At 43.1% G+C, this 26657-nt stretch overlaps 2 protein-coding genes across 2 annotated transcripts in view; one reads left to right on the top strand and one right to left on the bottom strand.

Moving 5' to 3' along the window:
- Window positions 1-154: 154 nt before the first annotated feature.
- On the top strand, window positions 155-1765 carry cebpd (CCAAT enhancer binding protein delta). The gene has a single exon (XM_014191131.1). It carries the CDS (start codon window positions 487-489, stop codon window positions 1399-1401), a length of 915 nt encoding a protein of 304 aa, XP_014046606.1. The 5' UTR covers window positions 155-486; the 3' UTR covers window positions 1402-1765.
- Window positions 1766-1961: 196 nt separating this feature from the next.
- spidr (scaffold protein involved in DNA repair) overlaps window positions 1962-26657 on the bottom strand; it is an 81832-nt gene continuing 57136 nt past the window's right edge. The window contains exons 11-20 of the mRNA XM_014191130.2: window positions 19334-19492; window positions 10953-11040; window positions 10607-10747; window positions 10280-10339; window positions 9294-9510; window positions 8777-9013; window positions 7291-7384; window positions 7011-7125; window positions 6547-6600; window positions 1962-2442 (exon numbers count right to left, since the gene is read on the bottom strand). Of these exons, the coding sequence (XP_014046605.2) occupies window positions 2323-2442; window positions 6547-6600; window positions 7011-7125; window positions 7291-7384; window positions 8777-9013; window positions 9294-9510; window positions 10280-10339; window positions 10607-10747; window positions 10953-11040; window positions 19334-19492 (1285 nt within the window). The 3' untranslated portion in view covers window positions 1962-2322. The remainder of the gene's footprint in view (window positions 2443-6546; window positions 6601-7010; window positions 7126-7290; window positions 7385-8776; window positions 9014-9293; window positions 9511-10279; window positions 10340-10606; window positions 10748-10952; window positions 11041-19333; window positions 19493-26657) is intronic.

Raw genomic sequence — 26657 nt, 5'->3', positions numbered from 1 at the left:
CTGTTCGATTTGAGAGGATGCTGCTACCTCATCGCTTTTGCCCGTTGACCTCACGGGTCATAGACCGGTGCCCCGCGGTTCAGCATAATCGAATACCCCCAATACACTCGTAGTATAGAAAGAGGGTGGCATGTGCGCACACCCTTCATTCCTCAAATGGGAGCTAGGGAGACCACGTGATTCAAACTTGACTCTACTGGCTTGTCAAAGGGGGAGGTAAACCTTTGACGTAAGCAGAGGAAAGATACAAAATACACTCCGCGAAATACAGAGACTTCAGAGAAGTTACAGACCTTAATATACCGCCACTATTTTAGAATAAACCTAAACACCACTTAAAAGAAGCAACTGTGGGGGAAAGGGAAGAGGAAGCTCCAGTAATACAGAGTGAGCGTGATACATTGTATCAAGCTTGTTCCAACTACCTGGCTACTAAGTAACGAAATCTATTGACGTCCGATCCCACGAGGGCAGAAAGCAGAGTTCATGTGTGATATATACAGCCTGGATTCTCAGTGCGTGTCTCCACAATGCAACATGAGTTGGGCGATGGAGCCTACAAACTTCTACGACAATAAGCTGAGCAGCGGTCTTCAGGGGGTCTGCAAACCCGGGAGAAGTGATCATGGTACGGGCGAGGACACAACCATGGCCGAGCTGAACACAGCCCCTGCAATGTACGACGACGAGAGTGCCATCGACTTCAGCTCCTACATAGAGTCGATGACAGCAGTACCACACCTGGAACTCTGCAACGATGAACTTTTCCTTGACTTATTCAACACTGTGAAGCAAGAGAAGACAGACTTCTACATGCCAAGCTCGACTACGTCGTCCAGCAATATGCAACAGCTGTCAAACTGTTCAACCAACGCATACGCAGTTGGAAGCCAAAAAGAGTTCGAGAGGACGCTCAAGGGTGGATTTGACAACAAGGGGGTCTTCAGTGCACCGATCAAACAGGAATCGGACTGGAGCGACAATGACATGTCCTCGTCGTTACCTTCCCAGATCAAAAACTGCGCGCAGACCTCCGTGAGCCTTCCCATGGGACAACCAACTCCACCATCAACCCCAGAGCCCCTCTCAAGCCAATCAGCCCACTCCTCTCCTCGGAAGGTCGGCAAGGAGAAAGGGAAAAAGAATTTTGACAGGTACAGCCAAGAGTACCGCCAGAGACGTGAGAGGAATAACGTTGCAGTGAGGAAAAGTAGGGACAAAGCAAAGCAACGCAACGTGGAAATGCAGCAAAAAATGCTTGAACTGGGTTCAGAGAACGACAGATTACACAAAACTATCGATCAACTAACCAGTGAGCTCACTGGCCTGAGAGATTTCTTCAAGCAGCTTCCCAATCACAACTCCTCGTTTTTGGGGACCACGGGTGGGGCCAGACGGTGACCAATTAATCTTACTTTCTAATTAACTGAACTTTTGAAATACATACCTCAACACAGACTTACCATCTGTAACAGATGCATTATAAACAAGCTTACATTTATGGCACTGGAAATGTACTGGAAACTTAGGCTTCCTCCCATATTGTTGCCATAATCTTTTTGGGGGATTTTTTTTTTCTATATTAAATTATTTTACTACTTCATTTAGTTGTTGTTATACCAGATATGGTACATGTTTTATAATTCCAAACTTTGTAAGAGCAAGAGCATGTTTGAATTTTATATAGTTTATATTAAAAAAAAAAGTTAAATATTTGTCTATTATGGAATCTCTAATAAAAGTGCTGAAAAGTCATACAAATCAACGTTGTCTATGAGTGTGTTTGGGATGAACATATTAGTACATATGTGATTATAAATTACTTGGCATGGTTAAAGTATGTTTTATATGGATTTGCTGGTGCCAAGAATCTACCTCAGTTGGAGTTGGGCCACCTCTCTAGAATAACATTTTCACAGCTAGTAGAAGAAAGTAGAAAAAGGTAAACAAATACACTAACATATAATACAAGGTTTATTGACACAGTACAAGCACCATTCATCTTCAGAGATAGATTAGGAGGTAGATATTCAAGGGAACACTGAAAGAAACGTGCGGCTATATACAGCAAACAGGCGTATTTTACAGTCACCATTTGGACCCACGTGACAAAGTCTGACATATGTTACTCCTCTCTGGTCCTTCAGTTCTAACCTTGGGCTGTCAGCTCCAGGGTCCTAACATATCAGTAACACACAAACAGATCTATTTTTTCCACCCTAACTCATGCTCTGTACAGAGAGCCTGGGCCTGGCTGGGCTGAGGAGGCCTCCTAGTCCTACAGATTGATTTCACGGGATCCCACTCCACACTTTGACAGCCTCAGAGGCAGATCTCTTCCAGGCTGATCGACAGGGCAGGTTTCCTGGTGACCACGCGGACGTAAGCGCTGAGGGGGCCCACCTCCTTCCCCAACACATTTTCCACCTTGTAACCTGGGAACTGCGGCACATGAACAATCAACCTAACCATGGATCTATAGGCATAGGCTAGTCTAAGAGTAAGACTTACAGTTTAAGTCAGAAGTTTACATAGACCTATGCCAAATACATTGAAACTAAGTTTTTCACAATTCCTGACATTTAATCCTGGTAAAAATTCCCTGTCTTAGGTCAGTTAGGATCACCACTTTATTTTAAGAATGTGAAATGTCTGAATAATAGTAGAGAGAATTATTTATTTCAGCTTTTATTTCTTTCATTAACATTCCTAGTGGGTCAGAAGTTTACATACACTCAATTAGTATTTGGTAGCATTACCTTTAAATTGTTTAACTTGGGTCAAACGTTTTGGGTAGCCTTCCACAAGCTTCCCACAATAAGTTGGGTGAATTTTGGCCCATTCCTACTTACAGAGCTGGTGTAACTGTGCCAGGTTTGTAGGCCTCCTTGCTCGCACACACTTTTTCAGTTCTGCCCACAAATCTTCTATAGGATTGATGTCAGGGCTTTGTGATGGCCACTCCAATACCTTGACTTTGTTGTCCTTAAGCCATTTTGCCACAACTTTGGAAGTATGCTTGGGGTCATTGTCCATTTGAAAGACCCATTTGCGACCAAGCTTTAACTTCCTGACTGATGTCTTGAGATGTTGCTTCAATATATCCACATCATTTTCCTGCCTCATGATGCCATCTATTTTGTGAAGAGCACCAGTCTCTCCTGCAGCAAAGCACCCCCACAACATGATACTGCCACCCCCGTGGTTCACGGTTGGGATGGTGATCTTCGGCTTGCAAGCCTCCCCCTTTTTCCTCCAAACATAACGATAGTCATTATGGCCAAACAGTTCTATTTCTGTTTCATCAGACCAGAGGACATTTCTACAAAAAGTACGATCTTTGTCCCCATGTGCAGTTGCAAACCGTAGTCTGGCTTTTTTATGGCACTTTTGGAGCAGTGGCTTCTTCCTTGCTGAGCAGCCTTTCAGGTTATGTCGATATAGGACTCGTTTAACTGTGGATATAGATACTTTTGTACCCGCTTCCTCCAGCATCATCACAAGGTCCTTTACTGTTGTTCTGGGATTGATTTTCACTTTCAAAGTACATTCATCTCTAGGAGACAGAACGCGTCTCCTTCCTGAGCGGTATGAAGGCTGCGTGGTCCCATGGTGTTTATACTTGCGTACTATTGTTTGTACAGATGAAAGTGGTACCTTCAGGCGTTTGGAAATTGCTCCCAAGGATGAACCAGACCTGTAGAGGTTTACAATTTTTTTTCTGAGGTCTTGACTGATTTCTTTTGATTTTCCCATGATATCAAGCAAAGAGGCACTGAGTTTGAAGGTAGGCCTTGAAATGACATCATTTTCTGGAATTTTCCAAGCTGTATTAAGACACAGTCAACTTCGTGTATGTACTTCTGACCCACTGGAATTGTGATACAGTGAATTATAAGTGAAATAATCTGTCAGTAAACAATTGTTGGAAAAATGACTTGTGTCATGCACAAAGTAGACGTCCTAACCGACTGGCCAAAACTATAGTTTGTTAACAAGACATTTGTGGAGTGTTTGACAAACTAGTTTTAATGACCCCAACCTAAGTGTATGTAAACTTCCGACTTCAACTGTAGTAACCCGAGTCACAACTAGCACTCATGCTAACAATAAACATGTTACCTAATAACATTCAATAAACACTGTCAAGCTATACAAATAGGCAACATAAATGTCAAGAAGAGCGTAACCTATGTGTAAACTTCCGACTTCAACTGTATATACAAGTTAGACATGCTCAATGAGAACAAAAGTTGGAGCTAAGCTAACCATCAAAAGTTAGTTACACTCTATAATATAATTTATAATGACAAAGTATTGTTATTAGATTGGGGGGGAAAACATCCAGCGCAAAAACTCAATAGAAAATATTTGTATTGAGTATGTGGCGCTGATCCACCTCAATTAACCTGGATTGTTGGTTTGCCCTGATTCTCAATAATGGATGTAAACCAGATTGTCAACAATATCCATTCTAGAATGCTGGATGATACAGTGCATTCAGAAAGTATTCAGTTACCTATACTTTTTCCATATTTTGTTACATTACAGCCTTTTTCTAAAATAGATTAAATAGTTTCCCCCCTCATCAATCTACACACAATACCCCATAATGACAAAAAAAAAGGTTGACATTTTTGCTAATTTATAAAAAAAATATTTTAAAAAATATCAAATTTACATAAGTGTTCAGACCCTTTACTGAGTACTTTCTTAAGGCACGTTTGGCAGAGATCACAGCCTTGAGTCTTCTTGGGTATGACGCTACAAGCTTGACACACCAGTATTTGCGGAGTTTCTCCCATTCTTCTCTGCAGATCCTCTCAAGCTCTGTCAGGCTGGATGGAAAATAGCGCCGTTACACAGCTATTTTCAGGTCTCTTCAGAGATGTTCGATTGGGTTCACGTCCAGGCTCTGGCTGGGCCACTCAAGGACATTCAGAAACTTGTCCTAAAGCCAGTCCTGTGTTTTCTTGACTGTGTGCCAAGGGTCGTTGTCTTGTTGGAAGGCAAACCTTCACCCCAGTCTGAGGTCTTGAGCGCTCCGGAGCAGGTTTTTTTTATCAAGGATCTCTCTGTACTTTGCTCCGTTCATCTTTCCCTCAATCCAGACTAGTCTTCCAGTCCCTGCCACTGAAGAACATCCCCACAGCATGAGGCTGCCACCACCATGCTTCACCGTAGGGATGGCGCCAGGTTTCCTCCAGACGTCACGCTTGGCATTCAGGCCAAAGAGCTAAATCTTTGTTTCATCAGACCAGAGAATCTTGTTTCGCATGGTCAGAGTCCTTTAGATGCCTTTTGTCAAACTCCAAGCGGGCTGTCACGCGCCTTCTACTGAGGAGTGGCTTCCATCTGGCCACTCTACCATAAAGGCTTGATTGGTGGAGTGCTGCAGAGATGGTTTTCCTTCTGGAAGGTACTACCATCTCCACAGAGGAACTCTGGAGCTCTGTCAGAGTGAACATCAGGTTCTTGGTCAACTCCCTGACCAAGGTCCTTATCCCCCGATTTCTCAGTTTGGCCAGGCAGCCAGCTCTAGGAAGAGACTTGGTGGTTCCGAACTTCTTCCATTTAAGAATGATGGAGGCCACTGTGTTCTTGGGACCTTCAATGCTGCAGAAATGTTTTGGTACCCTTCCCCATATCTGTGCCTTGACACAATCCTGTCTCAGAGTTCTATGGACAATTCCTTCGACCTCATGGCTTGGTTTTTGCTCTGACAACTATGGGAGCTTATATAGACAAGTGTGTGCCTTTCCAAATCATGACCAATAAACACAGGTGGACTCCAATCAAGTTGTAGAAACATCAAGGATGATCAATGGAAATAGGATGCACCTAAGCTCAATTTCAAGTCATATAGCGAAGGGTCTGAATACTTACAGTACCAGTCAAAAGTAAAAAATAAAGAAAAACCCTTGTGTAGGTGTGTCCAAACTTTGGACTGGTACTGTACGCAAATAAGGTATTTCTGTTTATAATTTTTAATACATTTGCAAACATTTCTAAAAACCCGTTTTCACTTTGTCATTATGAGGTATTTTGTGTAGATTGATGAGGATTTTTATTTATCGAATCAGTTTTAGAATAAGGCTGTAAACGTTACAAAATGTGGAAAAGGGAAGGGGTCTGAATATTTTCCGAATGCACTGTATATGGTGGTCAGAGCCATATATTTAGATGTCAGAGCCTTATAATTAGATATTTGGCTCTGATGGTGGTACGTGGTGATACCAGTGTTTGTAGATTAGAAGGAAATATAGATCCAACTCCAGCGATACTAGTATCATCTGGCTCCTCTTACAGTATTGATCTGTGTGAGTAAGTCCAGCCATTGTTCTAAACAGCTCTCTTAACACAGTCCAACTATGGGATATTAGACAGATGACAATGATGTCACTTTCAGCAAACATACTGACAGTCTGACACATAGGAGGATCACAATTCTATATCGGTGCACTAAACTGAGAGGTAAGTACTGTCTGCATAAAAAGGCAGGTACAGCATATTACATAACATGTGAGAGAGAGAGAGAGAGCTCACCTCATGGCCAGAGGCTGCACAGTTCAACACAGACATGATGGTGCTCTGCTGGAGCTAGAAAACAGTAGAGAGAATAGTCACCATACTAGTTGAATAAATGGGCTGGACTGGACTGTCAAACTGGACTTCTTCATATTAGTGGTTTTATTAAATTATGCCATATTACATTACAGCACATATCTTATAATAACGTAATAAGCTGTTATGAGCATTGACTTTGTCATAGAGTTTTCAACAGTTTCATGTTAACCATTAATGATACAATCTAAGACTATATTTGACAGTGACACTATAAGAAAATACAGAAGTATTGGAATACACTTAAAGTGAAAAGATTTGAGACCACATCTTAAGATTAAATCAACCTTGCCGTTATATTACTTTATGCTTATGCACTGCTATGTCACACATTGAAAATACAGACATTTGCCAATACACAACCTAAACTCAAAATCTTGTCTCACCTTTACTTTCACAGTGAAGTCTTTTAGTGTAGAACAATCCATGAAAACTTCAAGCTGCATGTTCACGGTTGGTTGATCAACCAGTGAATCACAAGCAACACAAAGGAATGCTTGACTGGGGACAACAGACATAATGCAGATATTGACATCACATTTCAACCATAATAAAGAAGTTCCCTTTGCGAAAAAATTAAGTTATTCTATTGGTAAACCAATAAGATTCAATCAGTTAATTAGGTGTATCCCCTATAGGTCATCAGCAGGTGAATTGAAGACTTACGGCTTTTGGAGTGTCATCTCCAAGAGGTCGCTCCCACACAGGCTGCAGACTGGCCAGGAGTAGGCCGTGTCCTCATCCACACCAACTATCACACCTGCCATCACCAACACAACCATCAGCACTAGCCAGAGAAGCAAACCTTATAGGGCACCACACTGACTAAACTGGCAAGCAACATGGGTGGAAACTGGGACTGAGCAGTGTAACAATTGTATCAATATTCTTGAGGCCACTGTGGTAAGGATTAAAAAAAGGAAAGATAAAACAAGCTCAGTAAGAAGATAAGAATGACATTTTAGGGTCAAAAGAAGAAAAAAAAAGTTTGCAGCCCCATATATTCTTATCTGTGAGTTAAAATGGATAGCAAGTGTTTACTCCCTTAAAGAACTGACACAATCATAGTTAACAACCAGAGATATGCCCACCCCCCCCCACAGCTTATGTAAAATATATACATAATTACCAACCAATAAAAAAAAATCTGCCTTCACACAGAGCCATGCAAACTGCCATAAGTTAGAACTTGCTTACGAGTGCAGATAAAGACACATTATATGGCAGGTAGCCTAGTGGTTAGAGCGTTGGACTAGTAACCGAAAGGTTGGAAGATCAAATACCCGAGCTGACAAGGTACAACTCTGTCGTTCTGCCCCTGAACAAGGCAGTTAACCCATGGTTCCTAGGCCGTCATTGAAAATAAGAACTTGTTCTTAACTGACTTGCCTAGTTAAATAAAGGTTAAAAACAATTGAGAAAAAATACCTTATTCTACACTACAGAGCCAAGCACAACTGTACCGTGCTGGCCTGGTTATGCATCTACCATAGCGTCTGGAGCCACGCTGGAAATGACCATTTGAAAATAAACTATCTGAGCCAGCAAAGCACGGGTTCAGCACAGCATTCGGGTTGGCGTGAATAGTGTGAATCAGGCATTGGTGTTTGTTGTTTTATTCAGCCAGCTGATCCAACATGGAAGACAAGTGAGAGACCTGAACTAATCCAAAGGGTTCACAGTTTCACCTTTGATCTCTCCTGTGACACAGGGTGCTAACAGATGCAACTTATCGTGACTTACTCAACTTTCCCTGCGTTGCATATAAAATAGACTGTAGACAGACAGTGAATGCATAAGATACTCTGTAGTTTGATTGGATCCCTTAATCAGATTCATACCATTATCACTGAGGTTAGGATAACAGTATCATCTCTTAATTACAGATAGATAGTCCACAGCTGGTTACATTGATGGGCCTTGAAAGGTTGTCACAACCAGTGGCTCAACCGCTTGAGGGAAACTGAATGAGAGCGGAAGAACACAATGCCTTCGACTAAACACAAGAAGGCCACTCTGTCTCGCACAAAGTAACAAATACAAACAGGCAACAGTCACAAAACACTCAAAACCATTTGTCCGTCTGTCTAATAAAACAATTATCCGGGCTAACCCTGAAAAACAATTGATCAAGGAGGAGAGCGTGACTGACCCGAGAATGTGCAGAGGGAGTTGGGTGGTGTTTCCGGACCCAGGGGATCCAGCGTCACAGGTTGTGGTAAGGCCTGAGGAAGGACATGGGGCTGGGCTTGAGGTAGGGGCTGAGGTAAGGGCTTTGCCTGGGACAATGACAGTGTCCCTGGGCCCAGCGTGCTCTCGGTATGTGGGCAGCACACTGATACCAGAGGCCGCAGCTGCACAACTGACTGCTCCACACACAGGATCCCACCTGGAGAGAAATCATGGCATAGTGTCATAAAACAGTAGTTTGACCCTGACATGGAGGTGCTTCCATTATTAATAGTTTTGGGGAAGCAGTAGCCACGCGACTTCAGATGTCCTACAGTATACAATACATAGTGGCTAATGCAATATACACTATATAGTGACAGACTAGATGAACAACACCATGTGTACGTCCCAAATGGAACCCTATTCCATGAAGTGCACTACATAGGGAATAGGGTGCCATTTGGGGAGCAGACCATGATATTGCAGTAAAACAGTACCATGCTCTCTGACTGCGTCCCTGAATGACAAGCGGCAGGCACTGGGGGTGGGGGTGCTTATTGCCTTGGCGACAGAGGAAGTGAGCACACAGGAAGTGGTCACACATACAGCCAGCGTTCGTCTGCATGGTGTCCCATCGGACTGCTGCTCCTCCTGCAAACTGGGGTCAGTCACCACCAGCCAAACCTCCCCTGGGCTCCGATCACTACTCTGAGACTGGAGGGGAGAGAGATGAGGGGACAGACAGAAATGGTGGGGGCTATCATTCATATCAACCAAGATGATAATAAAGAGAGGAAGAGAAAGAGGGGATCAGTCGTTAGTGTAGATTATTAGAGAGACAAGGCGAGAGAGACAACATGAGAGCGAGAGAAAGAGCGAGAGACAACGAGAGAGAGACAACGAGAGAGAGTGAGTGAGAGAACGAGAGAGAGAGAGAGAGAGAGAGAAATGGCGTGAGAGACTATGAGCTTACTTGGAAAGTACAATTCTAAGTGTCTTAGTGAATAAACACCTTGCTGTCTGTATCTGTATGTGCATCAAATAAAAAGCATGAGTCTCTGCTGGCTCAGTCTGGTTGCTCGGAATCATCCATTTGATGACTGACATGAAAAACAGAGTGGTATAGACAGAAAGCGTTGGACTTCGCCACTCGCTTTGTTCTGGGCCTGTTATCTCCCTCCCGGTGGTCAAAGTGTAAAGGTTTCACTGATCAACAGTAAAAAAAAAAAAAAAAAAACACCTGGTAGATAATGTAGGTTTGTATGCATACAGATGGTGAAGGCAGTTTGCCTCGTCTTGTCAACACAGCAAGTTCAAATGATTGCCCACTGTCCACCACAGCAGGATGCGATCATGTTCCTATCAACTCTTTAACTATGTTGTGTTACATCTACCCATCTCTAATAAGATCGATATCACAGATAACAGTTTCTCAGTCACACTATACATTCTCATTGAAATCCAAGGATGCATTTGAAAGTACCTGCGTTCTCTTGTAGACGACAGTCGCGACAAAGCTACAACGATGGCTGTTGAGCTCACACTGAAATAGATATGACAGGCCGTTACTACAATTCATATTTCATCGATTGCCACTGGCTCAACAAAGTCAGAGTGAAGGAAAAATGTGTCATCTGGTCTCAACTCGAATGTTTGGAGGAATAGTTGGGGAGGTAAAAACAGAGCGAGTCTCTCACTCACTCACTCACTCACTCACTCACTCACTCACTCACTCACTCACTCACTCACTCACTCACTCACTCACTCACTCACTCACTCACTCACTCACTCACTCACTCTCACTAGTTACCTGCAGTATGTCTCTGAGTGTTTGTTCTTTAGGAGGCAGGTATAGAGAGGATAAAGGCTGTCCCTCTACAGGATCCACAGAGCCCTCTTGGCCTGACAGCAGGTAACAGAAGCTTGGGGCTGGTCCTTTGTGTCTGCTGTCCTACAAAGAAAACACACAGAATCAAGATTATAATCCACTACGTGCACAGTATTCATAGCCAGTTTCTTATTCTAACATAAATTAACCATAATAACATGGGTTCTCAATATCAAATGGAAATACTGTATATACATTGTTCACGTAATTGAGTTTCAATTGCGGAAAAGGCAGGGTATGATTCACAACGGAATATTGAATAACCTACACCTTGACAGCTCTGGCTTTCTCCAAGTACTTTGAAGGGCATCACTGGTGGCCAGAGGCTATCTATCAGGCTGAAGAGTCTGGTACACCTGTGAGAGCGAGAGCAGAAGAAAGTGAGGGAGGGGTTGGAAAGGGAAAAGACAGTGAACGACAGGGTATACAGAGAGGGAGGTGCAACAATATCAGTTGGTTTCCCTTTTATGGAATGACAGATCTGTTAAGACAGGGCACTTTTTAGCTTTCACAGAATCAACAGAAAGCATGCCGAGACTGGTGCGACAGACACACTCTCGCGCTCTCTCTCACACCTCTTTATCAGTAGCAATCTGACTGCTGAAAAGACAAGCCGTCTCCCTGCATAGACCTGCAGCGTAGAGACTTTTTGCAGAGCGCCTATATGCACCTTAGAGATGATTTGCACTGACTACTCACACATCCAACCCTTACACAAACGAACACCCATAAACAAAACACACCCACATACATTTACATTTTAGTCATTTAGCAGACGCTCTTATCCAGAGCGACTTACAGTAGACCCCCACTCAGAACTCACACTGCTGTTGTTCTTTTACATACTATTGATTCCACTACCCACTTTATATTTGTAAATACAGTGTAAATACAGCCCATTATTACTATGCATACCGATTTGTCTATTACTTCTACTACTTGTTATTTTGACTCTTTTCATCGCTATTATTGATTAATGAACTGCATTGTTGAGGGAGCTACCACATGAGCATTTCACTGCACCTTTTATACCCGCTGTAAACTGTGTATGTGAAGAATACCTTCGATTCTTACACACACCAAAACATTTAACAGAGCAAACACCCTATGTAGGGTGTCCAATCAAAAACACATATTTTGACCAATGAGTAAAATCATGTTAATTGTGTAGATACTCCTCTAAGAAAACAAATGGTCCCAACCGTATGTCTCTATCATAATCCATTCAAAAGTTATTGTAGTTACTAGCCTTTTAGGATAGCCAAAATTAGGGTGACTAAATCAATGGAGGACAGAGGAAAAAAAGTGGTAATAAATCTGGAAAATAGCCTTATGTCAGCTAGGCCAGATGCTGTGTGAGAATTAAGACTAACTGACAGGCTCACCGTTGAACTTGTCTTTCTTCTCAAATCCGGAAGACATAAAACAACATAGAGGTGAGATAGATATCGATTTTGAGACGTGACACTAAACATTTTCATCTTTTAGTATAAGCCTTCCATATTAATGCAACAGTTTTAAAAGATTTCTCACAAAAATAAGCGTATTTCAAATGTCAATGGAGCACTGAGAGTACCGCAAGCTTTTTATTGTCAAAGCCTTTAACAATTCATTCAGTTCGGGGCAACAGAGCCCAGCACTTATTATCGGATGTATTAGGTTACGAAATCCGTCTTCTTGGATATAATGTTTATGACATGTTAGAGAAAGACCTCACTGAATGATTCAGAACATGAAGAATCATATTTGTCTTGGTAAAATGTATTTTAGAACATAATGAAGTGGCATTTCATCACCAAAGCACATTTTCACCCGCTCTACGTAAATCACACACAAAAACAAGTCTGGCTTCTATTGGTTTCAATTGTTGGTTTCAAATGACAATTTTGACACCCGAGGGCATGGGTGTTGCTTTGAGGTGCCCCGTCTAGAAAATCAAACTAGGGGACCAACTGAGAGGAAGACCGAAAAAAAGTGATGCTTCAACCCCCAACCCAAACGCCCAGAAACAAAATAAATTAAACCTGTCCTTGAGTTCAGGGCCACCAGTTAGTCAGTGTATATGTGTGTGTGTGTGTGTGTGTGTGTGTGTGTGTGTGTGTGAGAGCGAGAGGTTGGGTTGATGTCATTACTATTCCTCTTCTTTGGTGCTGTTACTCAGTCTGTCTCAGTTGGTTGTTAAAAACCAGTTCCACAAGTCCTAATCCACAGGGTGTCTGTGTACAGAACTGGCTCTGCACCCCGGGCTGGTCCAACAGGTCAGGATGAAGAATGAGCTCACCTCCCACAACACTGACTTTGTTACCGAGACCTTTCTGTAGCTTTATTGTAACATTGTACAAGTGGGCTGATTTGCCTACTGAAGAATACTGTTTAAGTACAGTAGTATGTGAGTACTGAAAAGAGGGAGTGTGACAAAACTAGCATTTATCAAAAACTGATTTGACATGATCTAATTGTCGATTTAATGATGATTAAAATTTAGGTTTTTAAGTGCCAACACATCAAAAACACTTGTTTAAGCTTTGATAAAGGCTTATTAAAATATCAAGCCCCAGCTACTGTATATGCAGGGTTCTACAGTGCTACCTGGAATTTTAATTTAGGAGCACCAGTCCGCCTAGAAAAATGAAGGATTCTAGCTTTAATACCTCAAATATTTTTCATTGTGTGCCTACATTTTTCAACTTAGACGCATAAGTGTTCCTTGTACATTTTTTGTTTGTTAAAGTCAGCGTAGAGCCCTGATATGGCAGGAATGTTTTGTTTTGCACAGAGTATAAGATGGTGGCTACATGCATTTGGACCAATCACAAATTGACACCAAAACTACGCACTTCAGGAAATCTGAGAGGATTTTACAGGTGTAAGTAATATAGTTATCGCACCACCTTGACCTCAAGTGCATAGAGGTTGGGTCTTTGTGCTTGCTCCTGAAGGGGACATATCCATCATGGCGGACTGTAGGCAACAACCCCCCCCCCCCCCCACCACAACATTGTGGGATGCTTTCTGGCACACAGAGACTATTCCTTAGAAATAAATGAAGCCGTAAACACACTAACCCCTCCTCTAAATGTCCCCACACCAGTTCTCCAAACTGTTTCTAATCTGAGCTCCTGACTGTGGAAAGTAACTCATAGGTCCAGTGCGAGCACCAATGATGTATCACTTTACATGTAAACATGGAACAGTGACATGGCAGGATGATCAGCGGGTGGCCATCTTGAACTCAGGTTGGAAAGTTATGAGAGTTAGAGTGTATTCAGAAGGTATTCAGACCCCTCCACTTTTTCCACATTTTGTTACGTTACAGACTTATTATATAATGGATTACCTTGTTTTTTCCCCCTCAATCTACACACAACACCCCATAATGACAAACCAAAAAAATACAAAACCTGAAATATCACGTTTACATAAGTATTCAGGTGCTTTACTATGTACTTTGCCTCAAGTCTTCTTGGGTATGATGCTACAAGCTTGGCACACCTGCACTTTGGGAGTTTCTCCCATTCTTCTCTGTAGATCCTCTCAAGCTCTGTCAGGTTGGATTGGGAGCGTCGCTGCAAAGCTTTTTTCAGGTCTCGCTAGAGATTTTCGATCAGGTTCAAGGCCAGGCTCTGGCTGGGTCGCTCAAGGACATTCAGAGACTTGTCCCGAAGCCACTCCTGCGTTGTCTTGGCTGTGTGCTTAAGGTTGTTGTCCTGTTGGAAGGTGAACCTTCATCCCAGTCTGAGATCCTAAGCTCTCTGGAGCAGGTTTCCATCAAGGATCGCTCTGTACTTTGCTCCATTCATCTTTCCATTGATCCTGACCAGTCTTCCAGTCCCTGCCGCTGAAAAACATCACCACAGCATGATGCTGCCACCACCATGATTCACCGTAGGGATGGTGTCAGGTTTCCTCCAGACGTGACACTTGGCATTCAGGCCAAAGAGTTCATTCTTGGTTTCATCAGACCAGAGAATCTTGTTTCTCATGGTCTGAGAGTCCTTTAGGTTCCTTTTGACAAACTTCAAGCGGGCTGTCATGTGCCTTTTACTGAGGAGTGGCTTCAGTCTGGCCACTCTACCCTAAAGGCCTGATTGGTGGAGTGCTGCAGAGATGGTTTTCCTTCTGGAAGGTTCTCCCATCTCCACAGAGGAACTCTGGAGCTCTGTCAGTGACCATAGGGTTTTTGGTAACCTTCCTGACCAAGGCCCTTCTCCCCCAATTTTTTTGGGCCGGGCTGCCAGCTCTAAGAAGAGTCTTGGTGGTTCCACCAACTTCTCCATTTAAGAATGATGGAGGCCACTGTGTTCTTGGGGACCTTAAATGCTGCAGACATTTTTTTAAATGCTGCAGACACAATCCTGTCTCAGAGCTCTACAAATAATTCCTTCGACCTCAGGCTTGGTTTTTGCTCTGACATGCACTGTCAATTGTGGGACCTTATATCAGGGATGCAAACTGGTGAGGGCCCAAAAAGGTGACTTTTTTTTGCACCGAAACACGCAAAAAATCCCTGCTAGGGGGATACTTTTTACATTTTATTTTTAGCTTTAAAATGCATATTTCTAGTGACTTTCAGGCTGGATCCCTTCTTGAAATGCAGGTTAACTGTACAAATTAAACAACAAAGAATATGATCTACATAATCGGTCTCTGTGTGTTAAATAAAAAGTGGTTAATGTTAACCAAACTCATAGCTAAAAATTAAGGAACGCAATCCAATGTTATTTGTTGCCCAGACTTTACTGCAAATTACAAGTTCAGAGAAAAAAAACAATACACTAATATTGCAGTTAGCCATGACAGTCTTAATAATTGAACGCTTGTTACCACACACACATCTAAATAATGCACTTGGGGAAGAAATAAAAATCTTAAAGTAGAAATAGAAACAAACAAACAGGCATTCGATTTTTGCTCTATTCTAGCGGCCACTATAGTAGACATCGATTAAGTGCACAACACTACATGTGTGCAAAAATAAAGCTCACTGGGTAAAAAAATAAAATAATCCCCCCCTCACTCGCAAAAAAGTGTTACAGTATGTCAAGTTCATCACAACAAAAGCAATATCTTTGGGCTACACTGCATGTTATTACATTGTACACTTTATGCCTGTAAACATCTGTTCTACAATGTGCTAGCAGCAGAACATGAGACCCTTTGATGGCATAATTGATCTCTCAGGCAGAGTACACCTGGCATACCCCTTTTTATACACCTTATTGAAAAAGAGGGAAAGTGTGTGGTGTTCCTTTCACCTCTATTGGCATCCAGCTTAAGCCAGGCCCAGCTCCAGCTACACTTGATTGCTGAATGCACTTGTTTAACAAGCAATGCCTCATTTTCACCTAATTCTTTCATTTTGAAAATTAACAACAGAGGGAAAACAGTTGATAGACAGCAGATAGTTCATAAGCTAGTTAACATTTCACACAGATTGACAGGGTCCAGTGAGCAACTAACGTTATAGCTTGAGGAACGCCAATGAGTCGTAAACCAGTTAATACTATAGCTAATTGGTTCCTCGAGCTAACGTTATCTCATCTGAAGTCAAGTTCCTCGGCGTACACATCACAGACAACCTCAGGAGGCTGAAGAAATTTGGCTTGTCACCTAAAACCCTCACAAACTTTTACAGATGCACAACTGAGAGCATCCTGTCGGGCTGTACTGCTAACCTACAAAGCATTATATGGGCTTGCTCCTACCCATCTTCCCGATTTGGTCCTGCTGTACATACCTACACATACACTACGGTCACAAGACGCAGGCCTCCTTACTGTCGCTAGAATTTCTAAGCAAACAGTTGGAGGCAGTGCTTTCTCCTAGAGCTCAATTTTTATGGAATGGTCTGCTTTCCATGTGAGCGACACAGACTCTGTCTCGACCTTTAAGTCTTTATTGAAGACTCATCTCTTCAGTAGGTCCTATGATTGAGTGTAGTCTGGTCCAGAGGTGTGAAGGTGAACGGAAAGGTACTGGAGCAACGAACCGCCCTTGCCGTCTCTGCCTGGCCGGTTCCTCGCTCTCCACTGGGATTTTCTGCCTCTAACCCTATTACAAGGACTGAGTCGCTGGCTTACTGGTGCTCTTCCATGCCGTCCCTAGGAGAGGTGTTTCACTTGAGTGGGTTGAGTCACTGACGTGATCTTCCTGTCCGGGTTGGCGCCCCCCTCGCGTTTGTGCCGTGGGGGAGATCTTTGTGGGCTATACTCGGCCTTGTCTCAGGGTAATAGGTTGGTGGTTGAAGATAACCCTCAAGTGGTGTGGTGGATGTGCTTTGGCAAAGTGGGTGGGGTTATATCCTGCCTGTTTGGCCCTGTCATAGGACAGGGCCAGGGTCTCCCGACCCCTCCTGTCTCAGCCTCCAGTATTTATGCTGCAATAGTTTGTGTCGGGGGGCTAGGGTCAGTCTGTTATATCTGGAGTATTTCTCCTGTCTTTTCCGGTGTCCTGTGTGAACTTAAGTATGCTCCCTCTAATTCTCTCTCTCTCGGAGAACCTGAGCCCTAGGACCATGCCTCAGGACTACCTGGCCTGATGACTCCTTGCTGTCCCCAGTCCACCTGGTCATGCTGCTCCTCCAGTTTCAACTGTTCTGCCTGCGGCTATGGAACCCTGACCTGTTCACTGGACGTGCTACCTTGTCCTGGACCTGCTGTTTCGGACTCTCTCTCTACCGCACCTGCTGTCTCAACCTCTGAATGCTCGGCTATGAAAAGCCAACTGACATTTACTCCTGAGGTGCGCTGACCTGTTCCACCCTCTACAACCACTGTGATTATTATTATCTGACCCTGCTGGTCATTGATTAATGTTTTAACATAAGGGCCATGTTCTGTTATAATCTCCACCCGGCAGAGCCAGAAGAGGACAGGCCACCCCTCAGAGCCTGGTTCCTCTCTAGGTTTCTTCCTAGGTTCTGGCCTTTCTAGGGAGTTTTTCCTAGCAACCGTGCTTCGACATCTGCATTGCTTGCTGTTTGAGGTTTTAGGCTGGTTTCTGTATAGCACTTTGTGACATCGGCTGATGTAAAAAGGGCTTTATTAATACATTTGATTTATTGATTTTTTATCACCACCTGGTACAGCAACTGCACAGCCCATAACCACAGGGCTCTCCAGAGGGCGGTGCGGTCTGCACAACGCATCACCGGGGGCAAACTACCTGCCTTCCAGGACACCTACAGCACCAGGTGTCACAGGAAGGCCAAAAAGACCATCAAGGACAACAACCACTCAAGCCAGTGCCAGTTCACCCCGTAATTACCATCCAGAAGGCGAGGTCAGTGCAGGTGCATAAAAGCTGGGACCGAGAGACTGAAAAACAGCTTCTATCTCAAGGCCATCAGACTGTTAAACAGCCATCACTAACACAGAGAGACTGCTGCCTACATACAGACTTGAAATCATTGGCCACTTTAATAAACGGATCACTGGTCACTTTAATAATGATGTCTTGCATTACTCATCCCATATGTATATACTGTATTTTATACCATCTACTGCATCTTGCCTATGCCGGTAAGTCATTGCTCCTCCATATATTAATATTTTCATATTCTTGTTCCATCCCTTTATTGGATTTGTGTGTATTAGGTAGTTGTTGTGGAATTGTTAGATTACTTGTTAGATATTGCTGCACTGTCCGAACTAGAAGCAAACATTTTGCTACACTCGCAATAACATCTGCTAACCATGTGTATGTGACCAATAAAATTTTATGTTGAAATGATAGCTAGCTAACGGTCTGACTGAGTTTGTTAGCCAGCAAATTTTCACACCATAAACTAAATTATTTGATCAGCTAAGTTAGCTAATCTTGCTCAACATTTCTCTAGCTAACCAACGGAGAATTCGATCCAGCTACTGTAGCAAGATACTTAACAATGCTAACAATTTTTGTTCCCTCACCTCAAACTTTCTAAATGCCCGTTTTTCAGTTACAGCTCATGAAGTACGCTGCATCACCTTGTCAACTCAGTCTCCAGGCTTCTAACCTCTTCTAGTATGTTGTATCTGGCAAACTGCCTATCCACTCTCCGCTGTCTTTCCAGAGCGCGCGCTAATGCTGTAACTAGCAAGTTGGCTGTCTCTTCTCTCTTCAGTCGCGTGCTGCATTCTGTTATGTGAACGACTGGCTGAGCCCAGGCTGGGGCCTTGGATACATACAGTATTGCTCCAAACGCGCATCACTGGTTCCGCTTACAGCCATTAGTGACCCGAACCCGCATATCAGACAAGCCCGCCCCCCCAAAAATTGACATTTACTCATCGGATCTACAGAAATCACATAGTTTACCTATTTTGGATTAAAAACTGTGAATTTCGCCAAAAGGTGTCTAGTTTGCATTTACTGTAGGTTAAATGAGGGAAGTGGAAACTGGCCATGGATTTCATATCAGGGACACAAATGGTAGCCATCTAATGTTCACAGTTCACACCTGTTTTTGTAGCTTTAGCCTCAGGCCTAAGCCCAGGACTACGTTGGCCTTGTTCGGGACCTAGAACAGATAACCTCACAAATAATCATCAAAATCTTAATACATATTTTAATCTTAATACAGGAAAATACATACCTCTGGCTAACTATAGTCTGTAGGCCTGGGTTGAAGTTCAAATGAAAGGCCTGCGGTGTGTGTGACTCTCTCACCTTTCCCGAGTGACCCGCTGCACCACTTTGATGGCTCGCAGGACGCAGGTCCGGCCCTCCCACTTCCTGGTGTAGAGGTGGAGAGAGTCCTCAGACGGCAGAGGGTGGAGCTGGACCATGCTGAACATCCCATAGCCGTCCTGGACCAGCGCACACAGCCTGGAACACACAAACACAGGGAGAACGTAACATACAGCCTGGGCCTCATAGAAACAGGTAGAATTTAGTGAAATAAACTGGAGGGTTGCAAGACAAGTTAGTCATTTTCCAGTCCATTGACTATTATTTCAAATCTGTAATGGTATATTAATGTGTGTTGGTGAGGGTGTAAGAATATAACATTAACTGAACAAACATTATGAACCAAACCTAAAGCTTTGTGATTTGGGCTTGTATTGACATTTTAAAGTTGAGGTGTTGGAGGTTGGTTTGACAGGCTGGCTGCTGAGATTGAGAACCGTTGGCCTAGTAAACAAGATGTCCTGTTCTACCACAGAACTCTGCTGCTCTCAGCAACCAAGGAAGAGAAGGAGATCGCAGAAGGAATTACTAGGAGATAGCACAAGGAGTTACTAGGAGGTATCAGAAGGAGTTCAAATCAAATTGTATTTGTCACATGCGCCGAACACAACAGGTGTAGACCTAACAGTGAAACGCTTACTTACAAAACCTTAACCAACAACGCAGTTTTAAGAAAATACCTTAAAAAAAGTATGAGATAAGAATTACAAATAATTAAAGAGCAGCAGTAAATAACAATAGCGGGGCTATATACAGGGGGTACCGTAACAGAGTCAATGTGCGGGTGCACTGGTGTCGAGGTAATTGAGGTAATATGTACACGTAGGTAGAGTTATTAAAGTGACTACACATTGATAATAACAGAGAGGCAGCAGCGTAGAAGAGGGTGGCTGTAGTGCCTTGCGGTCGGAGGCCGAGCAATTGCCATACCAGGCAGTGATGCAACCTGTCAGGATGCTATCGATGGTGCAGCTGTAAAATCGGTATCATAAGGAGTTCCTAGACGGTGTCAGAAGGAGTTACTAGAAGTAGTCAGAAGGAGTTACTAGGACTAACAGAGGGATATCAGAGGGAGTCAACAGGAGGAGTAATATGAGTTAGCAGGAGACTTTGGCAGAAGGAGATAGCAGAAAAAGACAGGAGTTCACAAGTCAGCCCTTCAAGTCCAGACACAGCCCCTGTACTGTACCCGTCCTTAGAGGGTAAACAGTGCTGTTCATAACCCCCAGTTAAAAGATACCAGAGGGGGGAGTGGACTCTTAGTGCTCTATACCCTCCGTCAGGAGAGAGGGAGGAAAAACATTGGGAGGAATAGGAAGGAGAGGTGTGTAACGGACAAAGGTTCAAGGCTAACCATGCATTTGCATTTCCCAGACACTAGGAACGTTTTGAGTCTATTGGTTTCCATTCCAGCCACCTGATTGGCTATATAAACTGTGTTGGTAAACAATGGTCTGTGTTTATTTCTCATCTACACCATACCACGTTGCTAGGGAACAGTACAGCGTTTTATTGTTGACAATTACCAATCCATAACCTACTTACGCAGTGCTGTAAATGGCTGAGTGCAATAATCAAAGAAGAAACATTCTTCTACACTATTAGGCAAAGTTCTAATCACTCAATAAGGCAAAGTTTTGTTATCAGTTAAATTATGGAACTGCATACATGGGAGGTCCATGGGGAATGTCTGAAAAAGTCTGAATATGTGGATCATGATGTATTTCATGGCAATAGACAGAGAGCATACAAAACATTTAGAACACCTGGTCTTTCCATGAAAGGCTGATCATGTGAATTACGGTGAATGCTATGATCCATTATTTGTCACTTGTTAAATCAACTCCAAAATCAGTGTAGGTGAAGGGGAGGAGACAAGTTAAAGAAGGATTTTTAAGTATTGAGACATGGATTGTGTGTGCTATTCAGAGGGTGAATTGGCAAGACAAAAGTGACTTTGAACGGGGTATGGTCGTAGGTGCCAGGCGCACCGGTTTGTGTCAAGAACTGCAATGCTGCTGGTTTCTCACGCGCAACAGTTTCCCGTGTGTATCAAGAATGGTCCACCACCCAAAGGACATCCAGCCAACTTGACAACTGTGGAAAGCATTGGAGTCAACATGAGCCAGCATCCCTGCGAAACGCTTTCGACACCTTGTAGAGTCCATGCCCATTCTTGGGAGCCTTCCATGCCGCAGCCATTTTTTGGGAATCTTCCCCAGATCTGTGCCTCGACACAATCCTGTCTCGTAGCTCTACGGACAATTCCTTCGACCTCATGGCTTGGTTTTTGCTCTGACATGCACTGTCAAATGTGGGACATTATATAGACAGTTGTGTGCCTTTCCAAATCATGTCCAATCAATTGAATTTACCATAGGTGGACTCCAATCAAGTTGTAGAAACATCTCAACGATGATCAATGGAAACAGGATGCACCTGAGCTCAATTTCGAGTCTCATAGCAAAGGGTCTCAATACTTAGTTACCTGCTTTTTATTTTTAATACATTTGCTAAAAAGTCTAAAAAACTATTTTTGATTTTTCAATTGTGTGTAGATGGATTAAAACAAAAATAATCTCATCAATTTTAGAATAAGGCTGTAAAGTAACAAAATGTGGAAAAAGTCAAGGGGTCTGAACACTTTGCGAATGCACTGTAATCAGGTAATCATCCTACATGCGTAGTTATACTGCATTCAGTTATAAGAGTGTAGTCCTATCTGTAATAAGTTTATTATGATTAATAAAACAACACAGGGAGGGACAGAAAAGCAGTCTAACATTAAATTGTTTACAGTGACACTAAATATAGTGTTGACATATGTAAACTTGTCTCCAGTTACAGCTAGTATCTCTGTGCTCCGGTCAAGACGTGTGCATTTGTTTATCTTAGTGCATATTTTCCACCAAATACACATTAATAGCTACATTAATTTGGGAGATTTATCATTTTGGGCAGAACTAAAAAATATCCTGTAGTACTCTTGACTAAACTTCTATTTTCCAAATGTTGAAAAACAACCACAGAGATCTAAAATCAGAGCATGCATAAAATAGTCTTAACTGGAATAGCTAATTTTGTCCAGTGTAAACAGTCACTGTTTTAAAGTCAACCGCGGCACAAAACTTACACAGGTTTCTCTTTTTTTTGACAGCAGAGCCTGTTCAAACCTGAAATCCTAAAGTGAAAGCTGATCGGTGAAGAGATAGAGTGGAGAAAGGTGAGAGGGGAGTCTTGTGGTATTACCATCTTGACATAACCACCCATCTAGCAAGTCCCTAAACTAAAACTATACCCCATTCAGCCTCTCTTTTTAGCCTTTTCCAGTACCACTCAGTTTCAGTCACGGGCTGATTTCAGGATTTGTTATTGTGAGCAATCACAAGAACTCTCAGCAACTCGGGGGTTCTTCCAGGAATTACGATCCATTGAGCTTGTCCAAATACACACACACACCTTCTTATATACACACACACCCACACCACTTGGCCCCACAGTAAGTAAGAGACCCACACATTAACACAGCCGAGAGGCCTCATTGACAGGGGGCATTGAGGAGGGATTCCTTCCTCTGCACCGTCCACCAATCACGTCGCAGAGTGATAAACATGCTTGTAACAGGATCCCTGCAGCACATTGTGTTCCAAGCTCTGTGAAAATAGCCAGCCTCCTCCTCCTCTCCTTCCCCATGCTCTCCTCCTCCTCACTCCCTCCCTCTTCTTTCCCCCTCATCTTGTCTTCTGCCTCTCCTCCTACCCCACCTTCTCTATTCCCCACTCCCTCCCTGCAAACAGTTAATCTTCTTGTTTATTCAATTCCGAATTTACTGGAACTAAACATCTTCTAGCATAAATATAATCCTGGTTTCCTCTCTCCCCTGTGTATGTGAAAGGAACAGGCTATAAAATCGAACAACAAAAAGGACTCGAGAAAAGTGGCTACCCAGAATAGTGAGTCATATAAATTGTGGAGAGGGAAAAAGAAGTCCATACTCATGCTACTTCCTTTGAAGACTTAATGGGGACGCTGGGCCAGTGGATTATGGACTAGGCCTACATTGCACTAACCTATTTTTCTAAAAACTCCGCTCCCAATCCCTCAATAATGACTGTCTAAAATGAACACTAAATTAAAATAACAGAATAAAGATTTCAAATGTTGGATTACGACACCCAAAGTACACATTACAACATTATCATTTAAATGGACTAAATGGGAAGAAAAATGTTACAATTGGGCAAATTCTTATTCCTCAACAAAGTGTGCAACAGACTAACAGACTCAAGCAGAGGCAGGCAGGCGTTCATTCTGAAATTCCCGACCTCATGGCCACATCCAGGACACACCCCCACCTGAGCCAGCTCAATCTGGTTGTTGACTAGTGAGGCAGTTGGCTGAAGGCTGTGCACTGTGTTACAAAGTGTGCGTGCATGTGTTTCCTGTGAGAGGTGGTGTTTGCTTACCAGCTGTAGCAGCATGGCAGGAGCAAGGGGGACAGGGGCAGAGGTGTCAAATTACTACTGCCGGTCAGTCAATTAGTGACAGCCTAGTCAGCTGACCGGGACTCCCCTTCTACCCTAATGTACCACTCCAGTACCACCCTAACATACCACTCTAGTCCCCACGTGCAGCTCACCGTGATCCCCCTCCGCACCCTGCCTCGGATCCCACCCCTCAATAAAAGTCATTTCAAAGTCACCTACAATTTGAGTGTAATAATCGTCAATGATATCTTGTGTTCAACATCAGAGGTAATTATATGACTAATGGCTGATTAAAAGTAATAAAGCATGGCAGCAATTCAACAATATGGCTCCTAAAGAAACACAATACTTCAAATGGCAGAAGCCATGCTTGCACATCCCAGCACTTTATTCCAGTCCATCCAGTGCAATTTGTATATACACCAAACAAATTCAGTTACAGTTCACATAAGGAAATCAGTCAATTTAAATAAATTCATTAGGCCCTAATTTACAGATTTTACATTACTGGGAATACAGATATGCCAGTCAGTATCTGGTGTGACCACCATTTGCCTCATGGAACGCAACACATCTCCTTCGACATGGAGTTGATCAGGCTGTTGATTGTGGCCTGCGGAATATTGTCCCAATCCTCTTCAATGGCTGTGCGAAGTTGCTGGATATTAGCGGGAACTAGAATACGCTGTCGTACATGTCAATCCAGAGCATCCCAAACACGCTCAATGGGTGACATGTCCTGTGAGTATGCAGGCCATGAAAAAAAAACGGGGACATTTTAAGCTTCCAGAAGTTGTGTACAGATTGTTGCAACATGGGGCCGTGCATTAGCATTCCGAAACATGAGGTGATGGCGGAGGATGACAGGTATCACGGTATCTCTGTGCATTCAAATTGCTATCGATAAAATGCAATTGTGTTCGTTGTCCGTATGCTATAACCCCACATCAGCAAACCGCTTGCCCACATGACGTCATACACTCTGTCTGTCATCTGCCTGATACAGTTGAAACCGGGATTCACCAGTGTGCCAGTGGCTATTGAAGGTGAGCATTTGCCCACTGACGTTGGTTACAACGCCAAACTGCAGTCAGGTCACAACTCTGGTGAGGACCACGAACATGCAGATAAGCTTCCCTGAGACGGTTTCTGACAATATGTGCAGAAATTCTTTGGTTGTACAAACCCACAATTTCATCAGCTGTCTGGGTGGCTGGTCTCAGAAAATTCCGCTGGTGAAGAAGCTGGATGTGGAGGTCCTGGGCTGGCGTGGTTACACGTGGTCTACGGTTGTGAGGCCGGTTGGACGCACTGCCAAATTCTCTAAAATGACGTTGTAGGCAGCTTATAGTAGCGAAATTGATATTCAATGCTCTGGCAACAGCTCTGGTGGATATACCTGCAGTCAGCATGCCAATTGCACGCTCCCTCAAAATTTTAGACATCTGTGGCATTGCGTTGTGTGACAAAACTGCACATTTTAGAGTCGCCTTTTATTGTCCCCAGCACAAGGTGCAGCTGTGTAATGATGATGCTGTTTAAATCAGCTTCTGACAGCTGGATGAATTATCTTGGCAAAAGAGAAATGCTCATTAACAATGATGTAAACAAATATGTGCCCAAATGTTTGGGGGAGAAAAGGTTTTTGTCCTTATGGCAAATTTCTAGGTTATTTTATTTCACCTTATGAAACCAACACTTTACATGTTGCCTTTATATTTTTGTTCAGTATAGATGTATTTTAGTGATATATATTTCATGTTATGATTTTCATGTTTTGTCTCTTGAAAACTGCCGCAAACCAATTTCCCATTGTGGGATAATAAAGGAAACTACTACTAGTACTCTCAACAACCATACATTCTATCCAGTCCAGGGTCCATGTTCAGGCAACTGTCAAGTCTGACTAACATAAAAAACAGCTAAAAACAAAACAAGCTTTCCCCTCAAGCAAATAGCCATTCGCTCTCTGAACAAGGTAATTAAATGGAAATTGGTTTTATGTAGTCTGCTAGTCAATCAAAGGTTATTGCTGGCCCTACTGGAAGCTATAGGTTAGGCAGCGTTGTGCCACCCTGTGGCAAGTGGGCATTACTGGGCATCCCCTCCCTCATCTATAGCCCACTGCTGAAGCCAGGACCCAGCAGGACCCTCCCTGGAGCTCAACAACATGTCGTCTTTTGTTCCAGAGAATTGGCCTGGTGGATCACGACAGCACAGCAGGTCTGGCTTCAATTATAAATGTTTGTTTCCTTTGTCAAGCAATGCCATATGGCTGGAGAGTAAAGAGAGAGCCCTCTGTGGAGGGGGTCTGTTCAGCTAACTGTCCAGTGTTTCCAGATTTCTATGAAAAATGACTTATAATTAATATGAGTCAAATAGTTTTCCTTTCAAGAAATTGTAATTAAGTACTTTAAAAGGCAGCTTATCTGTGTTGGAATGGTGTGGGCATACCACAACAAAAGAACAGTGTGGGCGTATACCGGTCAATAAAAATATTTGTGCAAATTGTCCTCTGATTGGCCAGCTCATCCTTCCTCGGGAGGATGACATCATCCTATGAGGAAATAGCAAGCATTTTTTAAGTGGTCTGTTGAGGTTAGTTTTTTTCCTTCTCATATTTATGCGTTGGCTAAAAAGGCAAGTATAGGATGAGTCAACAACATTATTTGAGTATGAGTTAACCTCTCTGGGACATGTGGGACGCTAGCGTCCCACCCGCGGGACACACTAGTCAACAGCCAGTGAAATAGCAGGGCGGCAAATTCAAAACAACAAAAATCTCATAATTCAAATTTCTCAAAAATACAACTATT

The sequence above is a fragment of the Salmo salar genome, chromosome ssa03 (assembly GCF_905237065.1).
Source record: "Salmo salar chromosome ssa03, Ssal_v3.1, whole genome shotgun sequence".
In the NCBI taxonomy this organism is placed as follows: domain Eukaryota; kingdom Metazoa; phylum Chordata; class Actinopteri; order Salmoniformes; family Salmonidae; genus Salmo; species Salmo salar.
The sequence above is the reverse complement of the archived record's forward strand: the minus strand, read 5'-3'. Positions and strand labels throughout refer to the sequence as shown.

Excerpts from the sequence above, each read along its gene's own strand:
- cebpd (XM_014191131.1), top strand. The coding sequence starts at position 487 with ATGTGTGATATATACAGCCTGGATTCTCAGTGCGTGTCTCCACAATGC.